Below are 16,477 nucleotides of genomic sequence, written 5' to 3'. Positions count from 1 at the left end.
CGCGTATGCACGGCTATTTTAGCCTCAGCAAAGTAAAATTCTCGATAGAATGGGGTACCTTGAAGAAGGTATACCTTCTTATTTGGGCCCAAGTATAGATACGTTACTGTTTTGGCCGCGTATGCGTGAGAAATCTTGCACGATCTCTCATCACTGCCTCCACGAAAGAACCAATTAAAGTTCAAATAAAATAATAAGTTTGGTTAATAATCGTGTTTCTCGTAAGTTCAGCATAAAAGAACCGAAAATATTCGTGACACCGTGTCTAAAGGCAGGGTCTGATATGACGAGTCCATTTTTCCATAAGACCACAGGCTTTCGTGATCTTTGTTTAGATAGATTCTGATAGATAATGGTATTATTTCAAACAGAGAAATTATTTTGCTCTTGAATATCGATACACTTTGAATAAGATTCCTGGATAATGATCTCTTCTTGTTAATTTTCTTATTCTTTTACTTACGACTTACATTGAGTTTTTGAATACACAACGGATTTACAAACGCAGTCATTGGCTGTGGAGGATCATCGATTGAGGCGCTGCCATCTGCTGAAGCGCGGGAGATCTGAGTTAAATTTAAATTGTGTATCACACAATTGTGTATATACAATTAATACAATGAAATATATATTACAGTTACAGTTTCCATAAATATTTATACAAAATGTAATATCTAATGACAATTACAAAATGTAATGATACTCTAACACTTTAGCATCGCGGTACTGCGACGTTTCAACAGACTATAGCACCTTGCCTAAAACCGTCATCTGGTAGACGATGTATTCTTGGAACAAGGCATGTTATCTGAAACCACACTGTACACCATGTATACGCATATCGTTATAAATCATATCGAACATTTGAAGTAGAAATGGGGTATACAAAATACTCGATTCTCACTAATATTGCCAGATTCGTGAGTTATCGGTAATGTCGAGATCTACACTGAAATGATACGATGGTTCTCACTGAGGAGATTTCTTAGGACAAAGAAACAACGTCTGTAAGGATCTTGAGTCCTTACAAGGATTTTGCGTGTGATCAAAGTTCATCTCGCTTTCTGATTTTAGCGTGCGGGGCGCTGAGCTCGCTGGCCGTGACGTAATGAAACACACTCGACAGTCGCAGGTCTGGGGGTCTGCAGAGTGACCTTGCAGTGTTTGTAAACAGACACACGTTGCCGTTTCGAAAGTGTCGGAAGATAGAACGATTTCTGGATCGAACGAAGCTGTGTCATCGAGGATTCGTCTGGGAAACTCGACGGGGAGACTAAGCCACGGAAAACATGGAGGTAGAGCCCGCGTGTATCGCGGAAAACGAAACGGTGAGTCAACAATTTCAGGCAGATGAGTAGGTGACAACGTGCTCGCGCGATGCAAACTGCCATGGAAAACTGGCGACAGGATTACCCGTGTTAAAACGGATTACACCATGTTGTGCAAAGAGGGCGCGCGGGCAAAATGTCTGACTTTTTCTTCTCGACGGTCCCCTAAAACTGACGACAAAGGGCGTTGTTTCTTTGCATTGACGTCAGGACCTGTAGGATCGACGGTTTGCCAAGGGATCGTGGGGTGGGGGGCAGGCAGAAGGGTGGCTGTTTTTGCCTCTGTGTATGCACAGTCACAGAGTCGTTCAGGTGTGTTCGTGTTGGTAGACTTGTGTCGTTCGATGTTGCTGACTCGCTTATGGTTTCGCATTCCTGTCGGCTGATCGCGCCACGCTCCATCTTGGTTCCCTAGATTTCACCGCGATGGCGTTGCCGTCATTAAATTCGGTCACGTGACCGTCAGGCGCGGAATCTACGGGAGCTGGCTTTGGTAAAACGTCGTTTGATATCAAACGCATGTAACCGACGCAGTTGATATCGTTGAATCTATATCTCGAGTAGCTGTCGTGTTATTATCGTCTGCTGGAGTAAACAGTGTATGTAAAGAAGTGCGCGCAAGAGAATCGCGAAAACGGAGTTTGTTTTGAGTCATGATTCAGCTGTAGGCTAGTAAGTAATCGATAGACGATTTTCATATTAAGTCCAATATTTGAAAGCACATATTCAGAGTGTCAACATCAATTACAATTTCAATCTATTCCAATCTAAATTAGACTAGTCGACACGTTCAGATTTATTATAGTACGGAGGTGTTGGTATGTACACTTCGTAACTGCGATCAAGTTACAACAACTAGAAATGAACGTAATGTGACCGCAAAGTAACGTTTTTACCGAATCGTTTAGTTGGAAATACACTTGCGGTCGTAATAGATGTCCACCCCACCCCTGTTGCTTCAAGCTAGCAATATAGCAGTGAAATGGACAGTTATTATAACCATGCATTTCAACTGTCTTCCCTCGATAAACAGGTTACAGTAAATCTATGTTTAAGTTCAATAAAGTTAAACGGAACCTTATGAAAACTCTGTTGCTAGGTCGGTGCAAAAATATTGTCTGCACTCTCTCGCTTTATGTTTTGCACAAATAATTTTACGAAGAAATCGCATTGCTCACATTCCTTGTTCACGTTGTATAGTTTGTTATATATGTTCACGCGTTTATTACGTACATGAATTCTAACATGTCGCAAGTATACGTCAGAATTAAAAGAAATAGGAAATCGCAGGTTTCTATTAATGTTGAATGTGTACGTCGTAGTCACAGTGGGAGGTCTGGATAGCTGCTATAGTGGCCCGGGATAAACTTCGGAATTTATATGTTGGTACATATAAGTTTGTCATAAAGAAAATTCAAGCTTTCAATGAAAAACTCTCTGGAGGTTAACGAATAGTTAATCTAGTTTTTCGAAATACCAACGGAATTTCAAATGGAGTAGACCGCTCTCGGTTGAAGCTCGAGTTGATATTTTCGCGAGCATTGTTTGCAAATTCGCCACGCGCGCGGTTCGAATCGCCGAGGCCAGGTGCGTGTGCACGTGAAGCCTCGCCAGATGGCGTTTCTGTCGTTTAGCGCTACCGGTTGCACTGTTCGGGCACCGGTACCGCGGCACCACGTCCCTGAACGCTGCGTTCTATCCCGTCAACTGCGCAGTTGACACAGCCCGCACGTCGCGTAGCTCCGGTGAGTTTTCAGCAGAAACACTGTTCTTCTTTTTCTCCTCTCGATTTTCCGTCGTTTGGCGATCAGTACGCGACGACTGGGTCGCGCGTGTACCTCTCGGTTCGTTCACCTCGAGCGAGCTCAGTCATCGAATTATAGCTGGTCGGTCTTCTACAAGCACCGATCCCCTGTTGATCTACTACCGGCGAAACACACCGCGAAATAACGCTAGCAGTTCCCCAGATTGTCCGGGCTCGAACAGCCCGTCCGATTAACGCGAATTCGAGCTTTCCACGGGACTGCGTCGCAGGCCTCGCAGATCCACGGTTTTGCAATTGCGACGCACGGATTCGCTCGTTCTCCGACGAGAACGCCGACGAGCGATGCACGACGCGGAGCTGGGTCATCGATTAACTAACATCATTGTTTCCGAAAGCGATTCCACGAATAATAAGCCTTCAAGTATCGGAATATTGAATATAAATTTGGTTGGATCCGTTTTTCGTTCGTACAAAGTATATTTCATGGTGTGCCAAAACCGAGCCAGCTGCGCCCTTTGCCTAACTCGTCATTAATTATAAAAGCGAATCCAAGGATAAAAAACCTTCAGGTATCGAAATATCGAATAATCAAATCAATTGAACTAGGTTTCAGTCTGTAGATCGTATATTTTATGGTGGGTCGGGGATGACCCAGTTTCGCATTTTGTCTAGCTGATTGAACAGTGTATTCGACACTTGAAACAATGTCCACTTTGGGAATTGTGAATTACTGTACGCTATCCACTGCGCAATTTTCACGTGCGACGTGTAGTCACGTTCTGAACACCTCACCTACCAGCAGCGACTTAATAGCCCTCAAAAATCATTTACAAATCCTTCTCAAAATTGGGTTGCAAAAAATTAACTCATTTGTAGTAACTCATTTGAAATGACATGCTGTAAATGTCAATGCCTTTAGTTTACGCGCTGTGGGGGCTATCTCATGTCGCATAAAAACAATGGATTATCTTACCGCTTCACTTTTTCATGATTACCGAAGATTTTCTATACGCCTTCTTCCCTTTGTGTTTTCTCTGACGTATTTCGACGTTATCGATTGTTGAGAGAACGCTACGTTCTTCGGGAATCTCCGCAGAAGAACAACAGATAGTTTCCTGTTTTCTTGTCATGCTCGCTTTAGTCGAAATGAAGAATTGGAGCAGGTTTACTTAACTTCCGATTTATGGATCCTTTCTTCAATAACTCTGTACATTTTCGCACACGTCGAATACACTAGAATGTTCGGTGTTCTGTGGTTACATCGGGGGCTTAGGTACTTTATAGTTACATTAGCATCTTAGACACTTCGTGGACATGCTAACGTTTTGGATACTTTATGATCGCTTTATTGCCCTGGGTACTTTATAGTTAGATTAGTATCATGTGTACTTTATAGTCACATTAGCAGTTTTAGGCACTTTGTGTGCACACTAGTTTAGCGACTATATGAGAATATGAAAGATCGAGGAAGATTGTAGTTAAGCCTCAAAGAGTAATCTTTTCTGACTACTGCGCGGTTAGTTAGTTGACTTATTTATTAATTCGTTTATACATATTGTTCAACTCATTTCTTCTATGTACATACATATACACATTGATCATCTTATCAATCGAGCGTCTAATTCAGTACTTGTATATATTTAAATCTACCGCTACATGTTGGATAACCAAATGATCATTTTAAAATTCCGGGTCAATGTATCGCATTGGTGGTAACGAATTAGGTACTTCGTGGTTGGCTTTTTTCTCTTAAATACATCATGTCTTCCTTAGTATCTTGGGTACTATGTGATCACACATCATTATCGCCCATACCTTGTGATCATATCGTAAGGAGGCTCGATACGGCATGATGGTGCGTTCCTCTGAATTGATTAATGATTACTTACTAACAAAACCATAACGTAACGCGCATTTGTTAACAAAACGCGAACGCAACGTGTAAATTGATAAAAATATATATAACAATTAAACATATGACACAAACTACCGCATGCACACTCATACTCAGTCATCGACGCCGCGATACAAACATCCTTGCAATATTAATATTTTTGATAGCATTTTGCATACTTCGTTCCTAGCTACTTCTACGTTGATTCGATACGAGTACTCGGGTACTTTATAGCAGTGCCAGTCGATACTTCAACAGTCTTTACTTTACCAAGCAATCATTCTACCAGTCGGTACCACTCGTTCCCAAATAAGTCGGACCCGGTTGTCCATCCATTGCGCAAGAACCGTAACGACAAATTCGATCATGATACCTTTAACGCTCCGAAGAAACGGCGGCAGCAAGGTGTTTCGTACTGAATTTCTGGCCGCAGCGTCTCTATCCAGAGCCCGATATGTTTGCGGGGCAATTGAAGCGTGGCGAAACGACGACATCGTCGCGACAGATGTTCCTCTCGCCGTAAATCTCTTACGACGGCTGCTTATCGATAGCAGCACGCGCCACGCTCGACACCTTCTGCTCGGCCTTCGTTCCATAAATTCTACATTCAGACAGAAACGAACTGCATTTACAACTGCAGCCACGCTATCCGAAAATCGTCGCGACGGCACTTCCATCGAATCGGCTCTCTTCTTCACGATCAGAAACACGCGCGCTCTCGTTACTCGATACTCAAATATTTGTGCTACTATCTTCTTTATCGGTCGATTGAATTCAATCATTTTTACGAGCTAGCGAGAGATACGCGTTCACGTTTCTACTAGTTGAGGCACTATTGGGTTTTATGCTCTGTACTGCGAAGATCATCTGCACGGTGGTGCATTTAATTTGCTTCATGTTAAACGGCTTGTTGGATTTCTGTTTGTAGTTTTGAACTTGTTGTAGAGATGAATTCGTTCATTAACCCTAGGACTACCGAGCCACGAACAGTTAGTGTTTTTTACATACAGCAAGGAGGTTCTTTGAATGTTAGACGTACAATAATTTTTTGAGAATCTTTTACAGATAGTAAATAACTGATATTTAACGTTTTGATGGACGTGGTGGTTCGCGTTGGATCGAGGGGCGTTAAGTCGCGATTCCACTTCGAGATTCGCCGTTTCTCGATCACGGCCGGTATTTATTAGTCCGGGACAGCATCCTAGCCGGATATGTCCGAGTCCGAACGGAAAGTTCGGCCGCTGGTCGGGAGTTCTCCGCGTCCAGACAAATTTACGGGATTTTCGTGGGCACACGATGATTTCGCCGCGCCGCTTTGCCATTGTATTCGTGGGACCGGCCTCGTTCATTGTTACACGGCGGCGCGGCGTGGCTGGAAAATTACGAGGCTCCCTTCGTCTCTTCCTCTTTCGCGTTCCCTCATCCGGTCTGGGTTAGTATCCGCCGAACAATGACGTGGAAAAGCCCAAGGAGGCTTGAACGCGCGTCCCCGCGTATTGCTTTCCCTTCTTCTTCCTCCGCGTTTTTGTTCTTGCCTCCGCGGGCCTCGACGACACTCGCTCGTCGAGAGCAGCACGCGTTTGGCCCTTCGATCCGCGGGTTCATCGAGGCCGGTCTACTTTGCCGTACTGCGTTAATCGAGTAATCTACGAGCGACATGGACGACAGAGCGCCGAATCGAATTTTCGCGTCGATGGACCCTCGAGGAAATTCGAGCGCAGTGAAAATTGACGAGGGCTTTTTGTCTTCGGCCGGCTGCAAACGTTGGCGACTCGATGGTCGAAATAAACTAAAAGATTCAAAGCTTTATAAAAATATTTAACATCATGTGTGCACATTCAGCTTGTTCGACGTTATTTTCACTGCACCTTGTTTTCATACCTTTCTCGTTTCTGTATCCTCAAAACCTGAACAATTTCCAAATCTTTCTGTATTGAAAAGCTGCACTGCTTGCTCCGAATTCACAGTACGTCGACTCAATAAATTTTCTTTCTTACTTGGAACGGGGTATACTCCATCTCGGTTCACCATTGACGAATCAAACGTCAACAAAAATGGGGTCAGTCGTTAAAAACTCAGCGCACACTGCGGACCATTAACCGACCACACGAAGTCCAATATTCAGTACACTCCGAAAAGCCTCGTCAAAGAATCAAAATAATAATTGTTGCTTTTGATAAAAAGCCCTGTTTGAAAGGATTGAAACTCGACCCAGAATCTCGCGGAGCCAAGCCTCATATCGCCTTACATTCCCAAGAATATGAGCGCCGTTCCATTTCATTTGAAAGAGACCGAGCGGTCTGCATCGCCGCGCCGCCGCCAGACAGACAATCAGCCGAACGTCTCCTTGTTTGTTGGCGTCCGCGAGAACAAGTTGAACCGCGTGTCCACGAAAGCGCTCGTCCGAGCCTTGATTTCCCCTTGCGAGACTCAGTTTGTAGGTCGTCGTTGAAAGAGCGACAAGGATCGCGCAACCTTCGTCGAACGGAGGTAATAATAAGGTTGCACGCTCGTTGGATACGGTAATCGCAGCGCGCGCTCTCTCGCCGCGATAATGTCCGGCCTTCCCCTCCCCCCGGTCTTCGGAAAATGTACATTACCAACGTTACCGGGACCGAAAAGCTTCACGAACCTGTGCCATAAATTGGCACCGATTGGATCGTCGGTCAAGCAAATTCGCTGATGAAGTGTTTGAACTCGCTTCGATTCGCTCGGCTTATTCGAGTCCGTTCTTCGCGTTCAATTCGTGAGATAACAGTTCTCGGTTTTTGATCATTGCAATTAACCCATTTGCAGCGACTCATCGTCGATGTGTTCCGGAACGAATTTTTACGGATGCGAATTTTCTGCCCACGGTTTGCAGAACTGTGTTCGAACGGAACGAAGTGTTCGATCGACCTATGTGTATATTGCTCGAATGGTTGTTCGAGCGACTCGTTGCGAACTTGAAGCATCTTTTATGGGACTTCGGCAGTTCGAAGCCCTATCTACGCGAGCACCCATTCGCTAATTCGCGTATTCCATTCTATCTACTTTGCGGAACAACTTTCGGACGATCACCTTCCGAGTGGAAAGCCTTTAATTAGCGAGGCACGGGGACCGTTCTTGCTCTATTCCGTTGGCCTAGTGTCCCCATCCTCGCGCCGCTCTCCCACATTTCACAGAAAGAACTGGTTCGTTCAATTAATTTTCATTATTAACGGAATTACTCCCCGAGTCCCTCGGTGAGGTCTTTCTCACTCTCTATCTCGGTCGCGTTATGGTCGCCGTTGATCTCCTCTATTTCTTTCCTCCTTTTCAACTCTGTCGACCATTTTGAGTTAGATAACCACTTCATCTTGGTCCCGACCTCGCTCTTTTTCGAGGATTTTAACCCATTAACGCCTGGCGACCTATTTCTCCGACACTTTCGTTTTGTTGAGTTTTCGTCGGCCACGCCGGCTGCGGAAAATTAACATAAAAGAGTCATCGATGTGGAGCGGGAACGTTAACGAGTTAATGCGGTGCTGCGTCGCTACTTTTAAACTCTGGAACGTGTGTTTACTCGACTGATGCTGAAAATGTACATCATTTTAGATGTTTCAATGTACTATTCGACGATATTTTAAGGATTTTTGACGTATACTCGTATTTTGTGGTCGAATCCCACGGTCTGTATTTAAGTGTTAGGATCTCTTGAAATTTTTAATGACTATAGAGCTGTATCCAGTGAAGTCTCGCTCGTTACTACATTACAGTATCATTCTTGCAATTTGCCTTCTTCTTCGTTGTTTCCTTCAATGCCGGCTGTCTGACCATTGCAGCTTTATCCCCTTACCTTACGACTCCTCTCGTAGCTGCGCTAATTGCAGCTATTCCAACGTTAATAATTTAGCAGAACGGCAAGAAAATTGTTCAGTGCATATCCACGTTTATTTTAAATTGAATAACATTCGGGTTCATTAGATTCCGCTTGCAACCTTTTCCTGGACTCCGATTTGATGTCGGAAGGGACTAACGTAACGAGGGCGGATTATTGTAATCAGCCCGTTAGTACTACTAATTTTTATCATCTTCAGCTGATCAGCTCTCGAACTACCAAATGAACCAAACTGCCCCATTTCTTATTCCACAATTATCGAAAATGTAAACGTACGTTTGGGAGATACTAACATAATTAGACTGCGGATTTTATGCATTTATAATGAAGACGTGTAGGTACAATTTCAAGCAGCAAAAAGATTCAACGAATTTAGAAGCGCCTATGTATTATTTCCAACCCTATAAAGTTATTAAAAGAAAAAGGACATTTTTATTTGACTCTCCCTTTTTTGTAATTGATGTAGGAATTTTTTTTTATTTGCATAATGATTTGCAGTCTATAAAACTAAACAACATACATTATTCAAAAGAATTAAGGTATCACTTGTGCGAACCCGAAAAATTGGTCCCACTTCACGTGATCATAACTCCGTCAAAACTTGCCGTATCGATATCGTTAAACAATGGTTTGAAAGCCTGAAACCTCTAGTTTCAGATGCTCTGTTTCAAATTGTTACTATGTTGGTTTTTTACAAAGTTATAGCGAGATGAAGACAACATTGATGGTTAACAAAAATTTTGTGCAACTTTGGAACATCACGCGGGGAGCAACAAATTTTTTTGATAAATCGCGTTAATATCATTTGGAAGGGCTATCTTTCCTGTGTAAATTGTGTGGTTGTTGCGGGCAATTTTTGACGGAGTTATGATCACCTAAAGTGGGGCCAATTTTTCGGATTCGCACAAGTGATCCCTAAATTCTTTTGAGGAGTGTATATCAATCATATTTTGTGCTCAGTACGATTAGTGTTAATCATTCACTTGCCTTTTATCGATCCTCGAACTTGACTCCACCCGACTGTACCCGAACATTTCAAATTTTCGGGATTCCGACTCGAAACCCGAGATTTCGGGTACCCGTACAGTCACGCATTGTCCGTTTCTAGACGAGAACGGATACAAATTGTTTCGGCTAGACTCTTGCAATTTTAGTAGAACAAAAAAATAAAACCTAGATAGAGTGTTAATTAAAACGGCCTAGAAACATCGGATGAGCTCGCGACAAACACGTCGCTGCAGGTTGTAAAAACAAGGGGATTAATCGGACCACTAATTTCGATCGTTCGTGTAACGCGTTCGGAGGATCGGCTTTGTGAGGATCGGGTCGGCGGGTACGCGTCCGCGTCGCTCGTTCCGTATTAACCAAGCGGTGATGGCGTGGTATGGCGTTGCATGGCGTGGCGACGAGTGGTGCGTTTCACGCCGGTAGATTAAATCACGGTTACGCGCGGACCGTAAGAGGCCAGGCTGGCGCGAAGCGAGCCGCGTAACGCGGCCTTTGCGCTCGAGGAATACGCGTAAGAGGGAATCGTCCGACGAGCTGCGAAACTACAAAGCCTCCGCTCTCGATTGTGTACAGTGTGGTTTACGAGCTTCCGGTCTCCTACCGAGCATCCGGCTCCGCTCTGCACCGCTCCGCATCATAGAATTTCTCCCGCAGCGATCGCACTCGCGCCCGCGCGCGCTTCTCTGCGCTCCGTTATCTCGTTCCCGGAGGATGAATCGGTTCTCCGGACCGGGTCTCGAATCTCCCATACACGGCCGTGCTTCGCCAACAGGATCATTGTCCTCCGTCCCGTGCCATTCTAAAATGGATATACCTTTAAATGGCATTGGCTGCATTGAGCCACTCTCTGAATGTAGATCCACGCCGATTTCCGGAGCGTTTCGTTTGTACCCGACCACTGTTCTGGAAGTTACTAACCGGTGTTTGACTTCTTCTTCTTCTGCTGCGATTCACTATAGCCGGCCCCTATCCATCTACGAATTACTCGCCACGCACGAGTTTTCATAGGGGAAGGTTCCTAACATCGGACCACTTCAGCCAATACCTCTGTAAATCGAAAACGTGTTCATATTTTTCAGCAGGTAGTCCGTCAATGAATGCTCATAAGGGGGGTGTAGAAGGAAATGGAAGGAACACAATTTTTAACTTTGGGACTTTGATTGGACTAGTTAGGAGGTAAACATACTAAAAGTCCCCACTCCTACGAGTCCCCTTTTTCGGTTTTCCGCTTATATCTCGGAAACTATGCGCCCTAGCGATAAGACCATTCTATACAAAATTAAAGCTGACAAAAAGTGCCACAAGATTGATTTGCTCAAAATTTACCGCGCTCAAAATTTAGTAATTATGGAAAAGTAAATAGCCGGGTGAAATTCGCCCCCGGCGGGATTTTAATCGAGCTTGAACCATTCGATAGCCTACCCAAAAAGACCCCTCTCTGACAAGTTTCAGCCCCATATCTCATCTGTAAGGGTAGTTATTGAGAAAAATCGAAATACCAGTTTCTGGCCCATTTTCCCTATTTATTCCCCATTTGCCCAATTAAAAATTCTGAAAAAAATCTGACACATTTCGGATTTCAAGCCACATATTAGGTATCATTTTCAGATTTTTCTGTTGCAAACTATGGTTGTAAAAAATGAAAAACACGAAAAAACTATACGTACGAGACCTACTTTTATATGAAATCTGCATTTTTCGATTTTTTTCGTGTTTTTCATTTTTTACAACCATAGTTTGCAACGGAAAAAACTGGAAGTGATACCTATATGTGGCTTATTTTTTCAGAATTTTTAATTGTCAATATATAGGGAAAATGGGCCAAAAACTGGCATTTCGATTTTTCTCAATAACTACCCTTACAGATGAGATATGGGGCTGAAACTTGTCAGAGAGGGGTCTTTTTGGGTAGGCTATCGAATGGTTCAAGCTCGATTAAAATCCCGCCGGGGGCGAATTTCACCCGGCTATTTTCTTTTTCATAATTAGTAAATTTTGAGCGCGGATATCTCGGAAACTACGCGAGATAGCGAAAAACTGAATCGAATTAATCTTGTGGAACTTTTTGTCAGCTTTAATTTTGTATGGAATGGTCTTATCGCTAGGACGCATAGTTTCCGAGATACAAGTGGAAAACCGAAAAAGGGGACCTTCTACGTGCCCCCCTGCACCCCGCTCACCTCCTAGGAGTGGGGATTTTTAGTGTGTTTACCTCCTAACTAGTCCAAACACGGAACCCAAGTTAAAAATTGTGTTCCTTCCATTTCCCTCTACAACTCTTCGTTGACTGGACTAAGAAAAAATTCAGAACAATCTTATTCAAACATTCACACAAAAATAGTTCGATTTTTCGGGTCACTCTTTCGGGTCGTTCACCTAGAACCTTGAATTCTCTGAGAGTTTTCACTGTCCCCGGTTGAACCGCACGGCGATGCCGGGATCGACGACGGAAACGACTCCGCGAATCGGCGAAATTCTTGCCGTTGTCGATGAAAATTGTCAGGCACAGGAGGGATCGCGTATCGTCGGTCGCGATATGTGTCGGGCCAGAGAATCGACGGAAGTGTCAGCGTCAGTGGTCGATCGACGTGGTTCCCCGGCTTCCGGGACAACGGACATGTTCCATGACCCAGATCGCGCACGCGGAAGTAGTACAAAAGCGTTTTAAACTAATTTTTCCGTTTAATCACCTAGTCGCCACGCAGTGCAGCGTTATTCGTTCACTGACATCACCTGGCGAGAGTTAATTATACTCTTGGCTTTAAGACGGGGTCGGCAGCGTCGCAATAGCCGGATTACACACGCGAAATCCTTACACGAACGTGCCCATCTCTCTCGCGCCCTGTCCCTCTGTTTCACTCTTTCTCCATCTGTTCCCGCATCTCGCTACTCTCATCGCGGTATATCAATTCCATTTTCTGTCCACAAAGAAAACAGCTCCTTATTCTCGCGCTAGTTTAAACTTACGTACTTAATCGAATAATGAATGTGGTAATTATCTTCTATTTTCAATGTTTAACAACAATTCTATTCCCAGGAGAAATCAATGACGAATTATCGTCGTTAGCTAGGTGTTACCACTATTTTGTTCAATCCAAGCAGGAACAAGGGAGCATAAGGGGTAGAAGAAGAAAGCAAGAGGAGGTAGAAAAAGCAAGACACGGACAGAGGTAGACAGAGAAGAAGAAGGAAGGTGGAAGAGGTAGAGGTAGAGAGATAGAGAGCAAGGCGCAGAGGGTGGGAGCAAGGGTGGGCAAAGAAGTCGGAAGCGGCCGAGGGAAAGAAAGAGGATTCGAGGAGATTTAATACCAGATAGGATTGAGAGGAAAGGATAGGGCCGAAGGTAAACAGCACCCCTAAAAGGGGACTGAATTTGTATTTTGTCACCCGCGAGCACATGCATAGCTAAGCCTGCGGCCACCTCTGCTGGTCGTAACAACCGTGCCCAAGGGACGTGTAAATTTTAACGGGTTCGTGCGAGCTCGGTCTGGACACGCCCACGTTCCACACAGTCCACCGTTTTCTTTTTCCGCCCTTGGGGACGGCGAGTCGGTCTTCCAATCATCCCCGATGGACTCTGCGATTCCTTTTGTTTGCTTTTTTAACGGATCACTCGATGTCGTCTTGTTAGGCTTGTCATAACATAGCCGGGCGCCGCGTGCCTACCGCACTTGCACTTATAACAGCGTTGTGGGCGTCTGGCGATTTCGATGTGCTATGTCGACGGGTGCTAACCCGGCCCGAATGGCCGTAATGCTTGTTACCGGCAGCCATTCATGGGCCACTTAACGCTAGAACTGCGAACTAGCTGTTGTCACTGGTTTGTAACTTGTTATGAAAAACGTGACAGGTACCAGTGCTCTCGGCGAAGTAATTTGTTTGAAAAAGTATGGAAACGACTCTTCGTTCGCTTATTATTTTAGTCTCTCGTATGAACAAAGATAACCCCCGCCCCCAAACTGAACTGTAAGATAGTGTCATCCTCCAGTAAAGTGTAAGTCAACGGACGACTAAAGCCGACACTCGGATCAACAAGTTCTAGGAAAAAGCAAAGCTCTTAGGATCAAAGACTCGACTCTTCTCTTGGACACTTTATTAGCTGCCAGGGATTAGCTGAAGCCATCGCTGGGACTTGTCTGCAGCTCTGAAAGCCGTGTCTTTAGTTTCGAGCCGTATGGAAGCTGAATCGTTAGACTGGGGTAGGAGGCATAGCGTCGCAAAGTCGGCTAAGCCTAGATCGCGAGTCGAGACGCATCTTCTGGAAATGTTATTCGACGCACGGTTATCCGTCGGTGGATATTTGTCGACGTCGGTGGTTGTGAACGCTTAGGCAGGCTCGATAGAGGTTCCGCGCGGAGCTTTTAGCGGATCCCAGACGACGAGCCGTTCCTCGTGACTCGATAAGCTTCTGTTTCCATTGAAAACGTTGGGCCCGTTGTTTCCCGCGAGCTCGAACCAAGTCGTTCGAGGCATTAATCAAGACTGCGGACACCATCTCGACGGATCAAAATAGCATCACGCGAGGACTCGTGTCTTCTATTTTCGAACTTCGCATTCTCAAGTCTATCCGGAAGTGATTTTTGATTTTCGACGTTAGATGCTTGCTATGTTGATCCAGACTTTCTCGGTGACATGTATAAAATTTCTCTCCTCCGTGTCGCGTTCTCAATTACTCGGACGTCGATACTCGTCTCGGCTGTCCACGGAGGGTGGAACCTGGGCGACAGGGTGGCAGACTTGCAGTCTTCCGCGTTCAATAATTTCAGACCACGATAATGGAAGTATGATGTAGGATAACAGATTTCGTGTCTATTCAATGAACGGACCTGAGTTTGCGGTATTGATTGTGGCCGATGGTTAACAGCCTCTCGGGAGTCGACGCGCGTATAAAGGAATAGACTGTATAATTGTTAATCGTCCGGTGTCTGCTTTCTGTGAAATTTTTAACAGGTTTAGATAACTCGCGAGATAGCGGCAGCTTGGAGCTACTATTCTGTGATAGATTTGATCAAGAGGTGGATATTTGGTAAGAAAAGGTGTCGTGACTAGGAGAAATGATTTTGTGGAAGCCGCCCTCTGTCTTTGTGACCTAGTTATGATAGATTTGATAGAAAGATATGGATGTACTAAACAGATACGTTCTAAATTATAATACCTCTGATCACTATATCTGTGATCAGAGACAATTTTCAATTTTAAATCGATATCGTAAACTATTGGAATATAAGTCCATAACACTTAACGTCAAATTTGAGTAGGATAGAAATGATAAAATATCCAGCAAAAGGCACTGAAGGCAGACAGGAAGAAATAAGTCCGATCAACTTTATTTTCTTTCCAGCGCGGAATGGACTTTGACGAGCAAATATCTGGTGAATTAATTGACAATAATTTTTTGTCTTTGCAGGAGGGATCTCGCGGTGATCGGAAAGAGGGGGGTAAGAGGGGACGCAAGCCTGGAAGGAAAGCGTCCGATAAGACGGATATGAAAGCCAAGCTTGGTAAGATCCTAGGTAACGCATTTTGGTAATCCAACTTAATTCTGCTAATCCTTAAAGGATAGTTCAATATCCAAGATGAGACGCCTGAAATTACCATTTTGATTAACATCGCGGTTTAAACCGAACTTGAACGTCCACTGGCAACTCTCGACTGTCGATTTAGTTTCCTCAAAATTAACTACATCGCGCGAAATTACCATATTTCGTACAAATTTTTAAGCACACTACGGTATGCTTATATTCATCCTAAGCAAACTTCTAATCATATCGTGTGGTTCTTTAAGTTTTTGTTCTCATAAAAGTGTCGTAATTATACTACTCAAGCAAAAAGTTGGGCTATCTTGAAAGTGTAGTAAGGGCGAATACACACAATTCCGTATAATGAAAATTGTTCAGACAAATGTCCAGGTGCTGAAATTAAAATACAGGGTGAGTCCGAAGAAACAGAACACTTAAATATCTCCGTTACTTTTCGTTGTACAAAAAAACTTCTTAGGACAAAGTTACACTGTTTGAAGGGCCACATGTTAACGGAGATATTTAAATGTTCTGTTTCTTCGGACTCACCCTGTATAGTGGATGATAAGTGTAGATTTGTGATTTGTGTAACTATTAATACTTCGTATAAAAATGATAAGGCTAAGGATTCCGCGTGTAGATAGACTTTCATTTAGAGGGATAAATTGTAAGGAACGAGCGAATACAACTATGCTATCCAGGGTAACCAGTGGGCCCAGCCCAGGGGTGCATTATGGTAGCGAAATAATTCAAAATTATCGCGGGAGATAGTCCGGGCCGCCGATATTACGATATCGACGTAAATCAGGTTTGCAATTTCGAGAGCCTGATCCCGCATAAACAGGGGATTTCCAAAGTGTTTAGCCAAACTTTCCCATTATCCGGCGGAACGACAACGGGCCGGGATAGTCGCGGTTCTACCGGGGGCTGCCTTCGAGGACCATGATTCCGAAGAAAAGCATTTGCGAGCCATGCTCCGGCCGATTAGCGTACCGCGTTGATGTAGCTCGGCTAACCGCTCGAAAAGGTACACGGGAACCGTTCTCGTTCTCATTTCCCCGGAAACCCGAGAACACTCTCGGCCAAGGAGTCGGGTTGGTGGCG

At 44.4% G+C, this 16,477-nt stretch overlaps 1 protein-coding gene across 2 annotated transcripts in view; it reads left to right on the top strand.

The window, feature by feature from the left end:
- Nucleotides 1-1,110: 1,110 nt before the first annotated feature.
- Nucleotides 1,111-16,477, top strand: part of Reptor-bp (REPTOR-binding partner) — a 30,932-nt gene continuing 15,565 nt past the window's right edge. The window contains exons 1-2 of one of the 2 annotated variants that reach the window (XM_076433767.1): nt 1,111-1,328; nt 15,262-15,355. In XM_076433767.1, the coding sequence (XP_076289882.1) occupies nt 1,290-1,328; nt 15,262-15,355 (133 nt within the window). In that variant the 5' untranslated portion in view covers nt 1,111-1,289. Of the gene's footprint in view, nt 1,329-15,261; nt 15,368-16,477 lie in introns of both variants that reach the window. The other variant, XM_076433758.1, reaches the window with a different exon arrangement.

Source organism: Lasioglossum baleicum, chromosome 1, assembly GCF_051020765.1.
Source record: "Lasioglossum baleicum chromosome 1, iyLasBale1, whole genome shotgun sequence".
Lineage (NCBI taxonomy): Eukaryota > Metazoa > Arthropoda > Insecta > Hymenoptera > Halictidae > Lasioglossum > Lasioglossum baleicum.
Note: the sequence above shows the minus strand (reverse complement) of the source record. Positions and strands in the feature narration are given on the sequence as shown.